The 22,538-nt window shown below is 38.2% G+C and overlaps 1 protein-coding gene across 7 annotated transcripts in view; it reads left to right on the forward strand.

Moving 5' to 3' along the window:
* Nucleotides 1-22,538, forward strand: part of DGKB (diacylglycerol kinase beta) — an 874,923-nt gene that overhangs the window by 254,637 nt on the left and 597,748 nt on the right. For all 7 annotated transcript variants that reach the window (XM_027540028.1, XM_027540027.1, XM_027540029.1 and 4 more), the window contains 3 exons: nucleotides 4,028-4,102; nucleotides 8,778-8,897; nucleotides 20,694-20,811. In XM_027540028.1, coding sequence (XP_027395829.1) covers nucleotides 4,028-4,102; nucleotides 8,778-8,897; nucleotides 20,694-20,811 — 313 coding nt within the window. The remainder of the gene's footprint in view (nucleotides 1-4,027; nucleotides 4,103-8,777; nucleotides 8,898-20,693; nucleotides 20,812-22,538) is intronic.

Raw genomic sequence — 22,538 nt, forward strand, 5'->3', positions numbered from 1 at the left:
AGAGGCTTCTCAGGTGGTGCAGTGGTAATGAATCCTCCTGCCAAAGAAGGAGACACAGGTTTGATCCCTGGGTGGGGAAGATCCCCTGAGGAAAGCATGACAACCCACTCCAGTATTCTTGCCTGGAGAACCCCATGAACATAGGAGCCTGGCGGGCTACAGTCCACGGGGTCGGAGAGAGTTAGACATGACAACGCATAGCACCCACACATGTTTTAAAAGTACTCTTAGTCTCATGCTGCTGCTAAGTCACTTCAGTCGTGTCCGACTCTTTGGGACCCCATAGACGGCAGCCCACCAGGCTCCCCCGTCCCTGGGATTCTCCAGGCAAGAACACTGGAGTGGGTTGCCATTTCCTTCTCCAATGCATGAAAGTGAAAAGTGAAAATGAAGTCGCTCAGTCGTGTCTGACTCCTAGTGACCCCATGGACTGCAGCCCACCAGGCCCCTCCATCCATGGGATTTTCCAGGCAAGAGTACTGGAGTGGGGTGCTTAGTCTCATATGTTGATAAAATAGGCCGTTATCTTTAAAATTGCTTTGGTAAACTTCCCTTTGAAAAACACCTTATCCCATTTTATACTCTATAGTTTTAGTTATAAAAAGAAATAGAAGAAAATATAATCTCATAGAAAGCAATAAATATTTATTTTATTCATAATATAGGCATATCATTCACAGCTTTCAAGGAGTAGTTAGCTTCTTAGTTCTCAAATCAGAACCTTATAAATATATCTGTTTAACAGATGAATGTATATATGTATTTCAGATATATTTTCTGCCTAACATTTTGTATATTATATCATGTCCTATTGTATGAAGAAAATATAAGAATATTACTGAAAGAATAAGTGTCAGATTATGGAAATTTTGAAGTACATAGGTACCTATAAAAACAAATGTTTCAATATACTGAATACTGATTAAAATAAACACTTCTGACAACGAGTTTTTCTCATCATCTGATGTACTTCCCAATGGCAGAACTCAAACAGATTTTTACAAGCAGAGCAACGAAGTTGGACATACATTAATGTAACACTGAGTAGGATAATGGTACATTAGCTTCTCCACAGAGAGATAAAAATATACAATTGCTCATTTAGAAGTCTGAGTTGATGCTGTGATTGTGGGATTTCTTATGCTAGGGTATTTCTAATTTTTCAAATACTGTTATCTTTAGTGCCTAGTAGTGTTCAGTTTTCCACTTAGGAATATTAAGCTGCATGATACATTCGCTCATTTTCTGGGGGCATTTCATGGCTAGTCATTTAGATTTCTTCTATATATGTCAATATGCTTATTGTAACACTTCTGATTATACCAATGTAAATTTATTTTAAAATCAGATTTGTTTTAATTTTTCTTTTTTAATAGTTCTATTACTTTATTTTAAAAAATTAATTTATTTAAATAATTTTCTTTTTAATTAAAGAATGTGTCTTTACTAGACTTTTAGCCATGGGTTGGCAACTAATTTGAAAATCCAGTCAAATGCTTCTTTTGGTCTCTGGACATTTTTTGGTTAACATATAGTAAATTACTAACAATATTTATAATTATATTCTGAATATTATACAACAAGCTGAGGATAAATGTTTGCTTATGATTGAATTAGTCTTTTTTTGTAAATAAAGCTCTATGGTTTTTGGCCACACAATTTTCTGCCCCAGGAGATTTTCTTCACCACCAGGTTGGAACTGCAATTCCAATGTCATTTTCTTAGAAATTTAAAGGCTTAGCTGTTCATATATTGGAAATACAGCAGAAGAAAATTAATACTTTGAAAAATGACCAGTATGTCTAATAATACTAGTTAATGTTATTGATTACTTGTCTCAGATAAGATCAATGTATTTTATATAATGTATTTAATCTTTGTAGCAACTCTATGAACTAGGTACTATTAGCATATCCATTTTTACTGAATCTTTGAGGGGTTAAATGACTTATCTGATATCACATGCCCATACAATAGCACACCCAAAATAGTTTCAATTTCTCAAAACATATCCAGAGACTTCAATGGTCCCAAATCATTGTTGTTTAGTCACTAAATCATGCACACTTCTTTTGCAACCTCAAAGAGTGTAGCCCACCAGGCTCCTCTGAGCATGGGATTTCCCAAGCAAGAATACTGGAGTGGGTTGTCATTCCCTTTTCCAGGGGATCTTCCTGACCCAGGAATGGAACCTGCGTCTCCTGCATCTCTTTCATTGGCAGGCGGATTCTTAACCACTGAGCCACCAGGGAAGCCCAATGAGGGGATTGTCAGAAGTAGGAAGGTGTATATATGCCAAGATAAAGTACCTGGAAGATTAGTTACACACACACACACACACACACACACACAGAAGTTGCTCAGTCGTGTCCGACTCTACGACCCCATGGATTCACACACATACATAAATTCTAGCCTCTAATTCCAAAATAGTAATGTTAATTGCTCAGTCATGTCTCATTCTTTGCCACCCCACCGACTGTAGCCTGCCAGGCTCCTCTGTCCATGGTTTCTCCAGGCAAGAATACTGGAGTGGGTTACCATTCCCTTCTCCAGAGGATCTTCCCAACCCAGGGATCGAACCCGGGTCCCCTGTGTTGCAGGCAGATTCTTTACCATCTGAGCTACAGCAAAGTCCCGATACTACACTTGATCCTGGTCAAATGTGTTTGAAATTTTTTCTTATCTGTAGTAAATAAACACATTTGTATTTGCGTTGTTTCTGAAACAGCCTATGTTATAAAAATAATACTTTTATGATTAGAGTTATATTTTTCAGTTTCTCAGAGGGATGCACAAATCCTTCTATCAAGAGAACCTCTTTAACCATATTTTCTTCTTCATTTTTATTAACCATATATATTAGATTAGAGATTTGCGTATATTTTATTAATATGCTTTTCAGCTTTCTTCTTTTATACTTCTTATACTTTATCATATTATAAAACACTACTTCTAATTATATCACTTACTGACTTTAAGTTGTTAACATTCACAAACTACATTTAGTCTGTTCTAAAGATACAGAAGAATTAAAACATTAAATAAATCGGTATGAAAATATATTTTAAGTTATTTAGCCAAGGCATCTATATTAACCATCAGTTCTTCACAAAGTTGTTATTGAGCAGAAGAATGTGAAAATTCAACCTAAAATTCTGTCTCCTCATAAAATAAATTCTACATGCCTTAGCCTCCAAACCTTGACCTGAACACACCTCTAGCAGAGCAAATTATACCAATAAATGGCTAAAATAGTCAATATACATTCTCATTATATCAGAATAAAAATAAACCTTAGAGTTACCCTCAAACGCTTCCTCCCACCCTTCCACACCTGTTTTCAAGCTGTGGAGTAAGGATACTTGGAGGGAAGTTTGGAACAGAGGGAACAAGGGTGTGTGTACCTGTGGCTGATTCTTATCGAAGTTTGACAGAAAACAACAAAATTCTGTAAAGCAATTAACCTTCAGTTAAAGAACAAATAAAAAAAAATGATAAGCTTGTGAAATTATGCATGCTCCTACTTTCATCAGATACTGCTTTCCAAACAAAACTTTTCCTAAAAATCTTCTGCTGGAAGGAAATCTTTCTTTGTATAATTGTGCCCTCTCCTGGTGAAGCTTTCTAGACAAAGTCCAGAAGGAGCAGATATTTAGTATAGTCGACTTCACAGTTGGCACAGTGGTAAAGAATCCTGCTGCCCATGCAGGAGACACAGGAGATGCTGGTTAGCTTCCTGGGTCGGGAAGATACCCTCAAGGAGGAATGGCAGCCCATTCTAGTATTCTTGCCTGGGAAATCCCATGGACAGAGGAGCCTGGAGGACTGTAGTTCATGGGGTCTCAAAGAGTTGGACATGACTGAGCATGCATGCATATGTTTACTTTTTATATAAAAGTAATCATTGCACTCTTTTAGTGTTTGAGCTACACGCTGAACAAATCAATTCCTGTAAGTCAAAGTTGAAGAACTTACTAAGACCTTGTATTCATCCTGTCTCTCTCCCTCTCCTCTCCTCCTCCAGGAACTAGAAAATATCATCAGTCAGATGATGCACGTGGCCGAGTACCTCGAATGGGACGTCACTGAACTGAATCCAGTAGGTATAGGGATGATTTAACTCTTGGCTACTTTCTAGAAGGCACTTGCTTCTTTCATCTTTTTTGCCATCCTAGTATGTAACTGGCATTTAATTTTATATTTTCATAACTCTTAAGTTACTATTTATAATCAGTAGTCAAAGTGGATTCTGAGTATAAAATAATGTATGTGGTTTTCTGAGGTTCTTAGCAGTGATATCTTGCTTTTCTTTCTCATGGAAATTAATCTGAATTGATGGTCTTAAATAAGTGTAAGTAAACAAGCTGTTGATGACACTACCAAGGTCATACCATGCCATGAAAAAGTCAAATAGATACGTATTTTAGGATCTCCATGTTTTCCCTTATTTGGGAATAGCTGGAGTAGTCGATCTGAAAGAGGAAGAGGTGATTATGAAGATGATAATGATGGTTGTGCACAGAGCACTGTTGTCTTTCCTTCTGTGTTATTTAAGGCTCGCAGCCCTAAGAGGTAGACACTACTGTTTGACTCATTTTACACATGAGGAAATTGAGACCCCAAAGGTTTCTGTTTTAATTTATTTTATTGCAGTGTAGTTGATTTACAATGTTGTGTTACATTCTACTGTACGGCAAAATGATTCAGTTATACTTGTATACACATTCTTTTCCATTATGGTTTATCACAGGATTGAGTAGAGTTCCTTGTGCTATCCAGTAAGACCTTGTAGTTTATCCATCCTGTGTATAATAGTTTGCATCTGGTAACCCCAAACTCCCAGTCCATCCTTCCCATCCACCCCCTTCCTACAAGCACAAGTCTGTTCCCTGTGGCTGAGTCTGTTTCTGTTTCGTTGGTAAGTGCATTTGCATTATATTCTAGATTCCACATGTAAGTGGCATCATATGGTATTTGTCTTTGTCTGGCTGACTTGCTTTACATGATAATATTTAGGTCCATCCTTGTTGCTGCAAATGACACTATTTCATCATTTTTTGTGGCTGAGTAACAATGCATTGTATCTATGTAACAGGTCTTATTTATCTACTTTTCCTTCAATGGACATTTAGGTTGCTTCCATGTCTTGGCTGTTGTAAAAAGTGCTGCAATAAATATTGGGGTGTATGTATCTTTTTGAATCATAGTTTCTTCCAGATACATGCTCAGGATTGCAGGGAGACTCCAAAATGTTAGTGAAAGTGAAGTTGCTCAGTCGTGTCCAACTCTTTGGAGACCACATGGCGTGTAGCCTACCAGGCTTCTCAGTCCATGGGATTTTCCAGGCAAGAATACTGGAGTGGGTTACCGTTTCCTTCTCCAGGAGATCTTCCTGACCCAGGGATTGAACCCAGGTCTCCGGCATTGTAGGCAGATGCTTTATCATCTGAGCCACCAGGGATGGTATTAGTGACTTGCTCCCAAACTCTCTAGCTAGTGAAAGATGGAGCTAGGAAACATTAATCATGTTGTTTAAAGAAACAGTATCGAACAGTGCCTATAAGAGCATAAAAACCTCTTGTTTCCATAGATTTATATCCAAGTTACCAATATTATTCAAATGTGTATTAAAACAAAAGTGGTTTGAAATTTTTACTTCAGTCACAGGTAATATTTGGGGGAGAGTTAATGAATGTTATTGATTTTAGTTTCTCTTGAAACCAACTCAATTTAGCAAATTGTACATTAGTTAAGTAAATACAAATCAATTTAATTTAAATGTTTTACATTTTATATGAATTCAAAGAGCCCATTTAACCACATAAATTCCCATTTATGCAGTCAGCTCCATGGTAATGGCATGATAATGTGATAGGAGAGCTCAAATCACATTTTCCTTGCATTGCAAACTAGTGCAGTTAAAGTGCAACCAAATCAGTGCAATGCTGTGTACAGGGCCAGCACCATTCTTACTGGGATCAGGGTTTTCCAAGTTTTAACTCAGCTGGTTTTTCTTTTTCCTTTTTGAAAGTGGAAATGCATATGTTGTACACATAATGAGTGGCAGATATCATTAACAAAATTTCAGTTTGCATATGGAATAATAAAGTGGATGGTAACATATTTAATTAGAAGAATATTTCTTGATTCACTGTGATACTGTTTGCACTGAAATCAAAGGACTTCTTGTAAGTTCTGCTGCCTTTGTTGGTTGTGTTTATGTAAAACAGCTTTCTCTATCATACTTAATACCTGTGAATATAATTTATCTATTAATCAAGCCTCTTGTGCTTACTGGAGTAATAAAGGGAAGAGAACCATTTTTTTAGTCAGCTTTCTAAGCAGACGGAAGCACCACTACATCACAAGAAAAGAATTTGGTGGTGGTGGGGTTTGAGAAAATGGGGATCTGGATGCTCTGTGGAAGGGCTAGTGGTGGCTGTGTGGTCTAATTAGAACAAATACATACTGGAAAATGCGATTAATAAGCTAAATAGCAGTATCAGTCATTTGTGGCATATACTAATAAGTCTGTCCTTTCTGTGGGCAGTATGGAGTGTCAAGATAAAAGCCTTGCCTATGTCTGTAGCTGCTGTCATAATAACTGCCTCATCCTGCCTGATGATTCAGCAGCTCTCCCTGTTTCAAGTGTGTGTGCGCTTTTATATGCATTGTTTGACTCGTAAGTTGGCATGATGAATAACGAGAAGGATACATTTGATGTTGATGGCAGTTAGTAGGGGAGATGAGATGTCCTTGAACAGAGTTCTTAAAAACTAATCCAGGCTCTCCCATTAGATTTACTAAGTACGAAATGAATGGATCAGTTCTCTGAAACAAATGCTCTGTGTTTTAGTTCTCATCCCGTTTGTTCATTTCTGCTGGTTCATGAGAGTGCCTTCAAGAGGCAGGGCCTTTTAATCAGACCTTATGCCCAATTTTAAATGAATTCCCTTGTCCTTCATTTTGAGAGTAATGAAACTATTACAGCATCATTTTTTCCCAAGAAGACTCTCCAGTACCTATAGATACATTTGTTTCTAGGAAGGAAAATTATCTGATTTTAAAATACTTCTTGAGGAAAAACACCAATCAACCAGGTTCAGCGATGTTGAGGCAAATGATCCTTCTATCAACAAACATATCAAGTATTCCATTCATTGCACCTTTTCAAATTTTTCTTCTAATGCGCTCTGTGTTTCTTTCTTGTTTTTTTTTTTTTTTTAATGGATTAAAACTTCCATATTAGATAAAGGTGGTGAGTTACTTCCTTCCCTGGAGTCTTCCACATTTTCCTCTTTGGTGCCATTAGGTAGGAGGTACTACGCCTTTCCAGCAACAGTAATATAATTTCTGCTCATGTAACTTGGGGCTTCCCAGATGGCACTAGGGTAAAGGCTCTGCCTACCAGTGCAGGAGACACAAGAGACGTAGGTTTGATCCCTGGATCGGGAAGATTCCCTGGAGAAACACAGGGAAACACGCTCTAGTATTCTTACCTGGAGAGTCTCATGGGCAGAAGAGCCTGGTAGGCTACAGTCTATGAGGCCACAAAGTTGGACATGACTGACCCACTGAACATATAATATAACCCTAACGACAGCTATATTAAACTTACTATGTATGCTAGATACTCTTCAAGGATACTTAGACTATATTAGCACATCTAACTCTCACACCAACCCTTGGAGTTAACAACACATATTAGCACTATGCAGCCAAGAGGTAAATGTATTCCGCATACTGTGGAGAACACTTCGGGATACTGTATGCAAGTCATCTTTAGAAAAGAAATCTAATCCAAATGGTCTGATTGTTTAACTTCTTGGCTCTATTAAGTTCTGATAGGCAATTAAAAGCGACTTAATTCCCCTGCCCCATACCACTTAGCAAAGAATTATTTCAGCTCTTTGCCATGAAGTTAATTTGTTCAGTCATTATCTGGCATATATTTGAATAAAAAAAATAATCTAGAGACAGCAATTAAAGATCACTTTCATCCATAAATTAAAGGTACCTTTTTGTTTAAGCTCTGCCATTCAGTGAGAAAATATTAAAAAGTTAAGCAATTATGTCTAAAAGCTAGTCAGTATAAGTAGTCATGTTCTAGAAATCATAGCAAAACTACTATTATTCTCAATGACAGGATTAACATTGTAACAAATTATCTAGATAGTTACCTCAACTTCCCAGTTAGCTGCTGTTGTGTGTGTGTGTGTGTGTGTGTGCGCGCGCGTGTACCCGTGCACATGTGGGTGTGCATGCTGAGTCATGTCCAACTCTTTGCAACCCCCTGGACTTTTAACCTGCCAGGCTTCTCTGTACTTGGAATTTTCCAGGCAAGAATACTGGAGTGGGTTGCCATTTTCTTCGGGATCTTCCCAACCCAGGATTGAACCCGTGTCTCCTGCATTGGCGGATGGGTTCTTTACGAGTAGCACCACCTGGGAAGCAGTTCGCTGCTAGTCACGGTTTATTGGGCTTCCCTGCTGGCTCAGATGGTAAAGAATCTGCCTGCAAGGCAGGAGACCCGGGTTTCATCACTACCCACTCCAGTATTGTTTCCTGGAGAATCCCGTGGACAGGGGAGCCTGCAGAGATATATGGTCCATAGGGTCGCAAAGCAACTTACACACACACTCCTGAAGCAACTTACACACATGCACACACACACAGAGTTTATTATAATCAATTCATTGTAATACTTGGTTGTATCACATGAAACTTATTTTATTGATTCATTTTCAAATTTTTCCTCATCTTCTCTATTCTAGATCCTCCATGAAATGATGGAAGAAATTGACTATGATCATGATGGAACAGTCTCTCTGGAGGAATGGATTCAAGGAGGCATGACAACAATTCCACTCCTTGTGCTCCTGGGCTTAGAAAATGTAAGTATTTACATAGATGGGGTAACATGGTGGTAAGTCAGTGGAGGTCTCTTTTATACATTTTGATTATAAATTCATCTATTTTCTACAATTAAGTATTTATTGAGTGCCTGATCCTTCTAATATGTATGACTCTGTGCAATTTAACAGTAGCTCCTTGTATAATAATACTTGCCATGAATATACTAGTTCATTTTAGGTATTACCTTATTATTTAATACATAATTGCTCTCTTTTCCCCACTATTTAAAGTGCAATCTAGTTTAAAAATTATTGATCTCTTTTTGTCTAATGGAAGAAACACCCGAGCATGATTGCATGCTGTGGTTCTTATCACACTCCATCCATTTCTATACTTCTCCTCATGAAGATGATCTAGTTTATTGGTAAACAAACCCGTAAGTGGAGGAGCCAATTATAATCAAGGTGGTTGACTCTATATACATGTAAGTGTAAGCATATTTTGGACATGGGCTTCCCTGTTGGCTCAGACGTTAAAGAATCTGCCTGCAATTCAGTAGACCTGGGTTTGATCCCCCTATCGGGAAGATTCTCTGTTGAAGGGAATGGCAGTCCACTCCATTATTCTTGTCTGGAGAATCCCATGGACAGAGGAGCCTGGTAGGCTATAGTCTGTGGGTCACAAAGAGTCGGACACAACTGAGCGACTAACACTCCACAGCACTCCATATATGTTGTCATTCAGTCGCTCAGTCGTGTCCGACTCTGCGACCCCATGGACTGCATGCAGCACACCAGGCTCCCCTGCCCTTCACTATCTCCCAGAGTTTGCTCAAATTCAAGTCCATTGATGCAGTGATGCCACCTAGCCATCTGATTCTCTGTCACCTTCTTCTCCTCCTGTCCTCAATTTTTCCTAGCATCAGGGTGTTTTCCAATGAATCGGCTTTTTGCCTCAGGTGGCCAAAGTATTGGAGCTTCAACTTCAGCATCAGTCCTTCCAGTGAATATTCAGGGTTGGTTTCCTTTAGGATTGACTGGTTTGATCTCCTTGCTATCCAAGGGACTCTTGGAGTCTTCTCCAGCAGCACAATTAGAAAGCATCAATTCTTCAACGCTCAGCCTTCTTTATGGTCCAATTCTCACATCTGTACATGACTCCTGGAAAAACAGTAGCTTTGACTATATGGACCTTTGTTGGCAAAGTGATGTGTCTGCATTTTAATACGCTGTCTAGGTTTGTCATAGCTTTTCTTCCAAGGAGCAAGTATCTTTTTGTTTTCCTTACGTAGCAGTAGTTTGTCACAGTTTTTCCTTCTAATCCTGTCAATGTTTTCTCATATCACTGCCTCCAGTGGTAATTAAAACTGGTGGTTTGGGGAATAACATACCAACCTCAGATCAGAATGTGATATGATAGTGACTTTGAATCTAGAGCTTACTACCCCAGTTTGGTTGAATTTCGGTAATAGTTAATTTAAAAATTCGACACTGGATTTTTACACTTAGCTTTAATAAACAAGAATTAACTACCACATTCAGATAGTATAATGTATAATTAGATTCAAAGAGCGTTACATATGGAAAGCAGCATGGCACATGGAATAGTTAGACTTTTGAGATGCAAGATCATAGTGTTCATTGCTTCTCTGCTTTTTCAAGTATTTATTTACTGGCTGCCCTGGGTCTGTGTTGCTGTGTGGACATTCTCTAGCTGCAGAGAGGGCTGCTCTCTAGTTGCGGTGCATGGGCTTCTCACTGCAGTGGTTTCCTTGTTGCAGCTCTCATGCTCTAGAGCACAGCTTCTGTAGTTGTGGCAGCTGAGCTTAGTTGCCCTGCAGCATGGGGGACTTCCTGGACCAGGAATTGAACTGGTACCCCCTGCACTGCAAGACAGATTGTTATCCACTGAACCACCAGGGAAGCCCCTGTTACACTTCTTGTTACCAGCAATAACAGTTTTTCAAATTCAAGACTATGCTATAGTTAACTCAAGAGCCCCGATTTTTAAGTCAGTTCCCAAGAACTCTTGCAGTCTGTGTGAAATATGTGATAGTGTGTAAAAATATGTTGCACATTTTTACATATTATTTTGGGAATATATAAATGGGCTTTGGGATGGTGGAATTCATCTGTTTCATCTGGATCTTCAAATTCTTTTACATTCAGGTTAATCTTATGGGGCCCATTGGATTTTAGCAATGGTCAGAGTAGGGAAAAGTAGAATTACTAATAGATGATAAATAGGAAATTAATCTTAAGGTAAATAATTTATTAAAACAAAGATAATATCAGCCTTATTAATAGATACATAGTTCCACATTTTGAGAATTAATGAAGCAATACTTCTTGTGTCTGATGTTCTTATACTATACATAACCTAGTATCTTCTTGTAATAACTTACTATGTATCTCTGCATCAAAAATATTTGTTTCGTTTTTTAATATACCTTTGACAAAGGCATATGTAAATCAGAATATTGGGTGAAAACAGAAAATAAACTGACAAAATCTTAACTTCAGAAGGTTTGGTATATGTTCTGTACTGAAAAATAGTTGGTATGACTATTCAAGATGTTCCAATGATAGTGGTTCCTGAGAATGGAATTTTATGTTTTTAAAACTAAATTTTTTTAAAACATTTATGGAAATTCTAGTATGAGAGAAGATTTAGGAATGAGCAAGTAACTTATTTGATAAAAGCAGGTTTGACAGGAACCTGGGGAATTGGAAACATCTATATTTCTAATATCCCAGAAAAAATTTGAAATAATATTTTTCTTTGGAAGACATTGCTTATAAATTTTTTACAGCTTTACTAATAAGTACAGATATTTGTGAAATTATGAACATTGCCTGGATAAATATAGTCCACAAATCTGTATGCATGTTAATTAAAAATATTTTAAACCAATATGGTATACCCCAGATACTAGAGGGCTTCCCTGGTGGCTTAGAGGGTAAAGAGTCTGCTGCAATGAGGGAGACCCAGGTTCCATACCTGGGTCGGGAAGATCCCCTGGAGAAGGCAATGGCAACCCACTCCAGTACTCTTGCCTGGAAAATCACATGGACGGAGGAGCCTGGTAGGCTACAGTCCATGGGGTCGCAGAGTCGGACATGACTGAGCGACTTCTCTTTCCTTTCCTTCCAGTTTCTAGCAGCAACTTCTTTAATTCAGGGGAATGAAAGTTCTTTGCCATTAATTTCCATCATGCTAATGTTACATAATTTACTTTATATTGATATTCTTAGATTTATAGTGTATGTGTTTCGTTAAAAGATTTTTTGGGGGGGATGCTTCAGTTCAGTTCAGTTCAGTAACTCAGTCGTGTCCAACTCTGTGACCCCATGAACTGCAGCACGCCAGACCTCCCTGTCCATCACCAACTCCCGGAGTTCGCTCAGACTCACGTCCATCGAGTCAGTGATGCCATCCAGCCATCTCATCCTCTGTCGTCCCCTTCTCCTCCTGCCCCCAATCCCTCCCAGCATCAGAGTCTTTTCCAATGCTGCTGCTGCTTCAGTCGTGTCCGACTCTGTGCGACCCCATAGACGGCAGCTCACCAGGCTCCCCCGTCCCTGGGATTCTCCAGGCAAGAACACTGGAGTGGGTTGCCATTTCCTTCTCCAATACATGAAAGTGAAAGGTGAAAGTGAAGTCGCTCAGTCGTGTCTGACTCTTAGCGACCCCATGGACTGCAGCCTACCAGGCTCCTCCGTCCATGGGATTTTCCAAGCAAGAGTAGTGGAGTGGGGTGCCATTGCTTTCTCCGTCTTTTCCAATTCTATGCTATGCTAAGTCACTTCAGTCGTTTCCGACTCTGTGCGACCCCATAGACGGCAGCCCACCAGGCTCCCCCGTCCCTGGGATTCTCCAGGCAAGAACACTGGAGTGGGCTGCCATTTCCTTCTCCAATGCATGAAAGTGAAAAGTGAAAGTGAAGTCGCTCAGTCGTGTCCGACTCTTCGCGACCCCATGGATTGCAGCCTAACAGGCTCCTTCGTCCATGGGATTTTCCAAGCAAGTGCTTAATGGGAGAAATTCAGGGTTCAAAGAAACCTGAGCTGCGTTCCCAGTGATGGCCACTAGATGGCAGGGCTACATTGTTTAACATTTGTAGATGGCCTATGAGATTGGATGTTTTCCCTTTGAAGAACAATTCTGAGAGTGTTTTCTTCACTTCTTAAAAAAAAAAAAAGCTGATAATGTTTTTAATATTGTCTTTTGTAAAATAGATAAGCCATTAATTATATTCACAAATCAGAGCATCTATTTGTTAAAAAGAGCTTTTTAATTCCCAGACATGGTAAGTGTTTTACAAACCAGGAATGACAACTGAGTGATGAGGGCCTTTTCTTTTTAGTAATTGAGATTTATTTCCTTTTCTGTAGGCAATTAATATGTTATATTATTACCTGTAGAGAATTTAATTCATGGAGCCATTTCCCCGGTATCCTACCCCCTACTTTTACTTTTCAGATTAGAAATCTAGAAGTTTTAGGTTGAATTCAGCCACTTAATATGAGGCCTGTCTTATTGTTGTCCTATATACTCTTGTCTATTGTCTATTATGAGCTCAGGGAGTAGATGCTAATTGATAGTGCCTGTTAAATACCACAGTGTATTTGAAAATGACCATGGTGTATGTCCCCAATTACACAGATAGAAAATTGTCCTGGGAGAACAGTCCTCACTTGTAATGTTACACAGAGCAGCTGTGATTTTACTGGAGTTCAGTTTTCTCCACCAACAGGATCTTTAAAACTACACTGTTTTACATTATACCTATTTTGGTGCCAAAAGCAGAATCGTAGTTTATCAAAACCTTGTTCTTTATCAAATGCTAGAGGGTAAGAGTCATTTTCCTTCCCTTAGAAGGAGTCCTTCAAACTTCATGAGACCCAGTATAAAATGATATAGTCTGTCATTTGGGGGGGGGGGACATTTGATTACAATAAAAAATTTATGTATGACACTGAGTCATTCTTCCTTCAGCATTCATCTCAATTAAGAATATGTTTTTTTTTTAATCTTACTTTGAATGGATAAAATTTATTAAAATAACTGTGTCTAGCAATAAACTCCGAATGATGACAAACTTTGCCTATTAAAGGACAGATAGCAAATAGTTTAAAGTTTGTGGGTCATAAAGTCTCTGTTGCAACTGCCAGACTGTGCCTCTGAGGTGCAAAAGCAACCACAGACAGCACCTAACTGAGAGAGCAGGGCTGTGTTCTAATAAAACTTTATTTACAAAAATAGCTTGTTGGCTATGTTTGACCCAAGGGCCATAGTTTGCTGACCCCTGATTTATTCTATTGTTATTATGCCATATCACAAATTACATATTATATATTCTGTCATAAAATACAATGAGTTTTAACTGGTTTTAAATCATTTTGGAAAGAAAAGTCTGATTTAAAAAAAATAGATCAATTAGATCATTCCAGTAAGGACCAATGAAGAGATGATAGAATGGCAGTTAACATTATCAAATTGGCCTTCACCCTGACTTGGTTTGGAGAAGAAAATAGCAACCCATCTCCAGTATTCTTGCCTGGGAGATCCTGTGGACAGAGGAGCCTGGTGGGCTACAGTTCATGGGGTCACAAAGAGTTGGACATGACTTGGCGATTAAACAACAACAATAACCAGCTTGGTTATGAACTGACCAGGTGATTTTCTTGCTAGACAGTCATCTTCTCTGGACGTGTTCAAAGAAGTTAGTCAGGAATATCCCTTTCCTTTTCTAATATTCTTTCAGTTCAAAGGTTTGTTGTACTAGATGAACAAGATAATTAATGATGCTGTGAGCGTGTCCTAAGTTGCTCAGTCGTGTCTGACTCTCTGCGAACCTTTGTTCTGTAGCCCGCCAGGCTCCTCTGTCCATGGGATTCTCCAGGCAAGAATACTGGAGTGGGTTGCCGTTTCCTCCTCTAGAGGATCTTCCCAACCCAGGGATTGATTCCACGTCTCTTATGTCTCCTGCATTGGCAGGCAGGTTCTTTACCACTCGAGCCACCTGGGAAGCCCCAATTAATGATGCTCCAATTCCTGAAATCTTTGATCTGGGATCATTGTTAGATTTTTCAAAGAAAGTTTCTAAATTCACACTATCATAAAAACTGGAATACAGATTTAAATAGAAGCCTGGCTTAAAATAAGGATACCTTAAATTCTTAGTCTTGGATTGTTGGTGCCAAATCTGGCCTGTGTGATTTTTGAATGGTTATTTATTTTGACTTCTTTATTTTTGTTCAGAGTCCTGGTTTTTAAACCCTATAGGCAGTTTACAGTGTAAACTTTGCCATTGTTTTTAATGTTTTGGTATATGTATTTTTGTGCCTGATTCAATAAAGTAAAAGTATTGTTTGGTTTGATTTCTGATGAAGATTGTCCCCTGGTGAATATGAATGGAGAGCAGAAGATGATGTATTCTAAGCTGTATTTGGAAAAGTAATGTTTCACACTCTATTTTTTTAATTTGGTTGCAGTGTTGCTCTGCTGTTTATACATTGCTCAATCAGGAAAGGAGTTATGAAGCTGGATAAATGCAACCATTCTTGAGATTCCACATCAGGTCATTCAAGGAAAATAACCATGTGATGTTACAGTCTGTTGAATTGGCATTTGAACCATAAGATTATCAGGGTCTGAGCCTGATTTCAGAATGTGCGATCTGGAGAAGGATAGTTGGTTGTAGCTCTGCTCAGAATTTTAAAACTTCTCTCTACATTTTCTTTTTGTCTAAAGGGCAGTTTCTTTTGTATTGTTATATTTTTTTGAGACCTTGAACAGAAAAGTAAGATAATTTAATGGTGCTTATTGTTGATTGAGTTGGAATCCATTTGCAACCTTAGCTCTCTATGTGTTGTAATTGAAGGCAGTTGAAATGAGCTTAGCAGGGGAATGGGAGCATTCTGGCTTTGACATCAGTGAAATTTCTCCATGACATTTTTAGAAAAGGTGTGTGTGTGTGTGTGTGTGTGTGTAGGTTGCTTATTTGTGTCCGACTCTTTGCAACCCCATAGACTGTAGCCCACCAGGCCCCTCCACCCATGGGGTTCTCCAGGCAAGAACACTGGAGTGGGTTGCCGTTTCCTTCTCCATCTTTAGAACATAATGATATTTATAACATTCCTAGTTCACTTGAGCACTATGTACAATCCTGGAGGTATTTAAGGGGAAAAAGCTAAAACTTTACAAATCACTAGATAAAGAAATAGTTTTCAATATTTTCCAAAGAGCATTCTTCTCTTTGAAACTTCCTTTTGACTTAAAAGGTCAAAAGGAATTAAAAGGTGAGGAAGACCCTGATGCCGCTCTGAATTTTCCTGGATTTCATTAAACATTTCTCTGACGTCAGCACAGAACTGAACTACTTCATTATAAAATACAGTGTTTACTAAATATCAGGAATACATTTTTGTTAAGAGTAATGTCTAATGATGGAAAAAATAGAACACAATTTTTATGAAATAAGCCATTTTAAATCTACAAACATCCTTCTCAAATCTTTTAGCTGAAATGCTGGGATGTTACACAACTCAACCCAATGATGGTAATAATATTTGCTGTTTATGTAACACCAATCTTCTGAGGAGCTAAATTGACTTCACAGGTATTGTATAATGAAACCTCACAGCACGGTCTGGGTGAGGAAAGTGGTTACTGTCATTTTATTAGAGAGGAAAATAAAGGTGAAATGGCTTATCCACATTTTCATCAGAGGCCAGGAATCAAGCCTTCCAGATTGGCTCTTCATTGCTTTTTTAGAAAAATGAATTCCTTTCTATGACAATAAATATTTATTTGCAATAGAAGTACTAATAGGCATATGCTGTCCCCGCTGATGGAATATAGTAAGGGGCCCATCCTCCCCCGTCCCCACCAAGTTTACCATCTAAATAAGACAAACAAGACAAGACATGAAAATACAGAGCGTTGGAGTGTAATTTGCACTGCTGAGAAGTAGTTGGCTCCTGGTTTCAATTTCTTCTCTTGAAGTCACATACATATTTCATCCTTTGCATAGTTTGGCAATGTATCCAGCTAAGAGCTATAAAGCTATTTAATTTGTTTTTGGTAAAGCGTTTTATGTCTGGATAATGGATTTGTACATCAGTGACAGCCTGTAACATGGCTAAGTGTTCTGATTGACAGAACACCCACGTTCAGACTTGTTTATTTTTTGATAAGGAAAATGCCAGCTAACTTAGTCCATATGTGTTCTTCCACGGGAGGAGGCTTATTCACATGGAATGGACACTCATTTAAAAATAAAATGACAGGGATTATGAGAACAGTCATACATATGAGAACTAAATTTTCCTTTCTCTTTTTCACTTAAAAATGTTTTTTAAGCATTGATCCTATCAACATTTAATGCTAAATTTATCAATATATATTAAAAAAATTTATCTCTTAATCTTTTAGTATCAGGCTACCTTATTCTTATTTGAAAGAATAGAAAAATTTTAAATATAGACAGTTTATTATAAACTATAGCAGAATTAAGCAAATATATAAAGCTTTCCCACCTGGCCTTCCCAGGTGACTCGGTAAAGAATCCTCCTGTCAATGAAGAAGATGCAAGAGTAACAGGTTTGATCCCCAGGTTGGGAAGATCCCCTGGAGAAGGAAATGGCAACCCACTCCAGTATTCTTACTGGGGAAATGCCAAGGAGAGGAGCCTGGCAGGCTACATGGGGGTCACAAGGAATCCGACACGACTAAGTACATGCTTGCGTAAAGCATTCCATTCATATAACGAAGATACTAGAAATCTTATGACTCAAGCAAACCAGAATTGGATTCAGAAATTACTATAAAAGCTATTTCTTAAGTTTTGGGGGAAACAATGAAACCCCATTGTCTTGAGATGTCCTCTCCATGACACCTTCTGCAGAAGTGCTTTTGTGGAGAGCTTGTGAGTCTTTTGTTGGGAAAATGAAGCTGAGTATTATCAAGAACTGTGAAGGTTCTAAGAGTTACCTATTTGTATGTGAACAAATGAACTTGCCACAGTTCTGTGGGTGCTGGCAGAGGACGTGAGTGTCTGGGTCAGAAACCAAGATTGCTGTCTCACCGCAAAGAAGCAGTAAGAGTCTCAGAGCTGATCTAGCTCTCCAGGCCTGCAAAGTCTCTTGGGGTGATGCAGAGGCCCAAGTAACAACATCAAAGCCGAGAACTCTCTGGCTTGGGGTAACTAAAGTGAAATGAAAAGTGTTAGTCACTCAGTCATGTTTGACTCGGCAACCCCATGGACTGTAGCCCACCAGATTCCTCTGACCATGGGATTCTCCAGGCAAGAATACTGGAGTGAGTAGCCATTTCATTCTCCAAGGGATCTTCTTCAGCCATGCATCAAACCCAGGTCTCCCGTGTTGCAGGCAGATTCTTTTCGGTCTGAGCCACCGGGGAAGCTATTATCATATGCAGTAAACAAGCTTGCTTAACCTTTGTCTATAAAAGAGAGATTATTTTCATTATATCAGACTGTAAGTAAACCTGCCCTCTGCTCTGGAGGGAGATATGTCTCTACAATGCAAGGCTGTACGTTGTTGAAAGAGGACAGTTCTTCTGCTTACAAAATGTGCAGATGATCAAGAGACCCATGGAGAACTATCTCCCAGGAAGCATTTCCATTAATGCTTCATATTATGATGCAAATTTGACATTTCTGGTTCTAATGTAAGAATTAGTTACTATGAATTTAATTGAGTGCTTCAAATCTGGTGGTTTATGTCTTGACTAGGAATAGGAAAAAGTGGTCAGGAAGCATTACTATTAATATTGTATTATTTAGAGAAACAAGATGATCAGGACATGTTTATATTATTTCACTCCCACAGAATTTGTATTAGTGACTCAGTGCATAATAGGTGCTCAAAAAATTATTAGGTCTGTGTGTTCCAAGAAATATGGCAACTTGACTGACCTGAAGAATTGAGACCTGCAGTGGTTTCTATAGAATCCCAATAAATGATGTCTAAAATTAATCTGAGTTGGATACAATTTGGTGAATGATGTACAAGGAGTATATGTTAATACAGAAAATGATGGTGAAAAAAGTGATAAATATATAGTAACTTCATTTAATATCTTGACCTCCTTGTAAGGAATTCAAGAGATTTGTAAGCATCCTATTATTTTGTTTTCCTTCAGTGTTGGACGATGCAGATGTAATTAGGTGTCCGATAGAGGATAGCTATTGTGATATTATATAGAATTTTAGAAGAATAAATGATAATTACAGTTTTGCCAAGATTTTGGATTAATTAACTCAGGATTTTATTGTGGTAAAAAATGATAGAGATTGTTACGAATAAAGACAATAACAGTGTTAATATTTTGCCATTTTTTCTATGAAATTAAATTCATTCATATTTTTTATTTTCTTTTTTTTTTATTTCAGTTATTTATTAGTGGATATTCAATTTATTATTTTACGAAAAATGCTAGTAACTGAAAAAGAAGTTTTATTATTGTAGCCTACTTTTGAATACACTATTGTTCCAAATTGGAATAAAACTATGGGTATATGAACAATTGGGCTTCCTCAGTGGTTCAGTGGTAAAGAATCTGCCTGCCAACCAGGAGACACGGTTTCGATCTCTGGGTCCGGAAGATTCCCCTGGAGAAGGAAATGGCAACCCACTCCAGTTTTCTTGCTTAGGAAATGCCATGGACAGAGGAGCCTGGCAGGCTATGGTCCATAGTGTCACAAAGTCAGACATGACTTAGTGACTAAACTCAACAGTATTATGAACACTTGTCATCCTCTTCTCTTTGACACAACTGAGCGACTAACACTTCACTTCCTCTTTTTTTTTTTTGAAAAGTACCCTAAATGGTGTAGTGAATTCTAAATCCTAATATTTGGGTTATTCGGACTTCCTGATGGAGACAAGGAAATTGTTTGGTGAGAGATGTTAATCATCAAAGGAAATACTCGGACAAGTGTCAGGAAATGCCATGGTCACAGCCAAACACACACATGCTTCTACTATTACTTATCCTGTTAGTATGCCCATATCTTACTTAAACCATTCATGTTTTGCAAAAGAGAAGTAAAGAAAAAATTAATTAGAGCCTTACAAATACTTATTTTTAAAATTTAACTATTGGAGACATACAAAAATATATGAATGTAAATTATAACATGTAAGGAATCCCCCAACTGAAGCCTTAGAATACCATCAGTAACTTACTTTTAAGTCTTATGTTTTCATCCCATCCTACCCCTCTGCTTCCTTATAAGAAAGACCTAATCACCATCATGAAATTTGTATATTCCTACTATTAAGCAAGGCTATGGAGCTACCCTGGTAGCTCAGTCAGTAAAGAATCTGCCTGCAGTGCAGGAGACCCAGGTTTGATCCTTTGGTCTGGAAGATCAAATGTTAATATATTCTGTCTAGGCTTTCACCTCTCAGAATCTTCCACTCAAGAATATTTTGTCTTTCTTTATTCACATATTTGTTTATGGAATTGTCCTAAAAATAAGATATCCAGGTGAGGCAGACAAGCCTCTGTTCTCAGCAGTGCTCAGTTGGGCTGACCGTGATGCTGATTCGGGACCTCCTGTTGAACTGTTGACATTAGGTGAGAATCTGTGGGTTGCTGTAGCATCTGAGATTTGTTAGCAGGATCTCATTCCACTAGAGCACATGTGTTTTTCTAGACTCTGTGGCGATCTTGCAGAAAGTCAGGGATGAAATAACAGATTGTCTTCAAATGCTGCCGTCCAGCTCTGAATTTTATTGGCATTTTCTTATTCCACTGTTTATTTCATTAAGTGAAATCTGTTTCTCTTACGTCCCGTGCAGAATGTGAAGGATGACGGACAGCATGTGTGGCGACTCAAGCACTTTAACAAACCTGCCTACTGCAATCTTTGCCTGAACATGCTGATCGGAGTAGGGAAGCAGGGCCTCTGCTGCTCCTGTGAGTATGTTTCCTTTGCCTGGACATCATCACCTCCGGTGAGGAAAGGTTGATTTCATGGCACAGTCCCATTTGCAGACAGAGTCAAGAAATTAACCTGACCCTTCCTGTACCTATGATTTATGTCTCCCTGTAATATGTTTCTGAAGGCTTAGGTCATTCTAGTTTTAACTTCCTTCAGTTTTGGAAAGCCCTCTCCTTGGGAAAGGAATAAGGACATTTTCCAACTCACAAGCCATTTTCTTTCCACTGTAATTTAGTTTATTCATGATTCTCATTGCTTCTGCGAGTATTAGGAAAATTTCCACTGGCCTCTCATACTTATATCTTACATTTACGCATATTTGTCCTTTTTTCCCCAAGTTAGTTGCTTTATTCACATTGTTTTCCTATAATGAGCTTATTCCTTTTAGTCTTTTAAAAATAATTACATGATCGTGTGTGTCTGATGTATAGAACAGTCTTTTGGACTCTGTGGGAGAGGGAGAGGGTGGGATGATTTGGGAGAATGGCATTGAAATATGTATAATATCATATATGAAACGAGTCGCCAGTCCAGGTTCGATGCATGATACTGGACGCTTGGGGCTGGTGCACTGGGACGACCCAGAGGGATGGTAGGGGGAGGGAGGAGGGAGGAGGGTTTGGGATGGGGAACACATGTATACCTGTGGCAGATTCATTTTGATATATGGCAAAACCAATACAATATTGTAAAGTTAAATAAAGTAAAATTTAAAAAAATAAATAAATAAAAATAATTACATGATCAGTTTGCACTCAGATTAAGAAATCACAAGGAATAAAAACTAACCTTGTACCTCAGACACATGAGTTTTAATTCTATCATGGAGAAGTTCTTCATATATGGTTAACAGGTATTAGAATGCAAAGTTTTGCCCGTTCATGAATTGCAGCCATTATTTTTATTTCAGCACACTTAACTTTGCAATATTTATTTTCTTCTACGAAATACTGCCCACTGGAATTTTCAGATAATGCTTGCATCAATTTATAAAAGGCACTTAAGAATTTTTAAACCAACAGCATGTACTCCTGAGGAACTTTTGCATTCTGTGATACTTCTGCTAAAACAGGGGGAATACTGAGTCCTCCTCACTAAGGGTGACTTTGTCTCAGTCCAGCACATTGTCCAACCAAACCCTCGTCTGCAGTGTATGTTCACAAAACCTGTCAGGTTTATTGGACACATCCCATTTTTGTGCATTTATAATAAATCTAATTTCTTACCTGGCTTCCATATAATACATACTTTTCAGATATTAATTTTAGCTAATGGCTTCTTTGGTAGCATAATTGGGAGAAGACTTTCAGATGTTTTATTTGACATTAAAAACCATATTTTAGGATGCTTTTAAATGTTTACAGATTTTGATAAAGTAACATAAAATTATGTCATACCACTTCAGAGGGCTGTTTCTGGTGGCCACACTTAAGAGGCTGGTTACCCCATAACATTCTCCATGTACAAAGGAAGTACTTTATTTTCAAGGATTTATTATTTTTAAGGAAAATAATTTTTCAGAGTATTTTCTATTGATGGGAGCTTATGAAACAAAATGGTAATTCTCAAATAATGTGGGCAGTGTCATGTAAGAGTGAGAATCTTACTCACAAATTCTAACTGGTAAGTGTAGCAAATGTAATATACAACATTATTACCATTAGGGAAGGGAAGAGAAACTATATTTTCTTCCTCACTGTTG

This window comes from Bos indicus x Bos taurus, chromosome 4 (genome assembly GCF_003369695.1).
Source record: "Bos indicus x Bos taurus breed Angus x Brahman F1 hybrid chromosome 4, Bos_hybrid_MaternalHap_v2.0, whole genome shotgun sequence".
Lineage (NCBI taxonomy): Eukaryota > Metazoa > Chordata > Mammalia > Artiodactyla > Bovidae > Bos > Bos indicus x Bos taurus.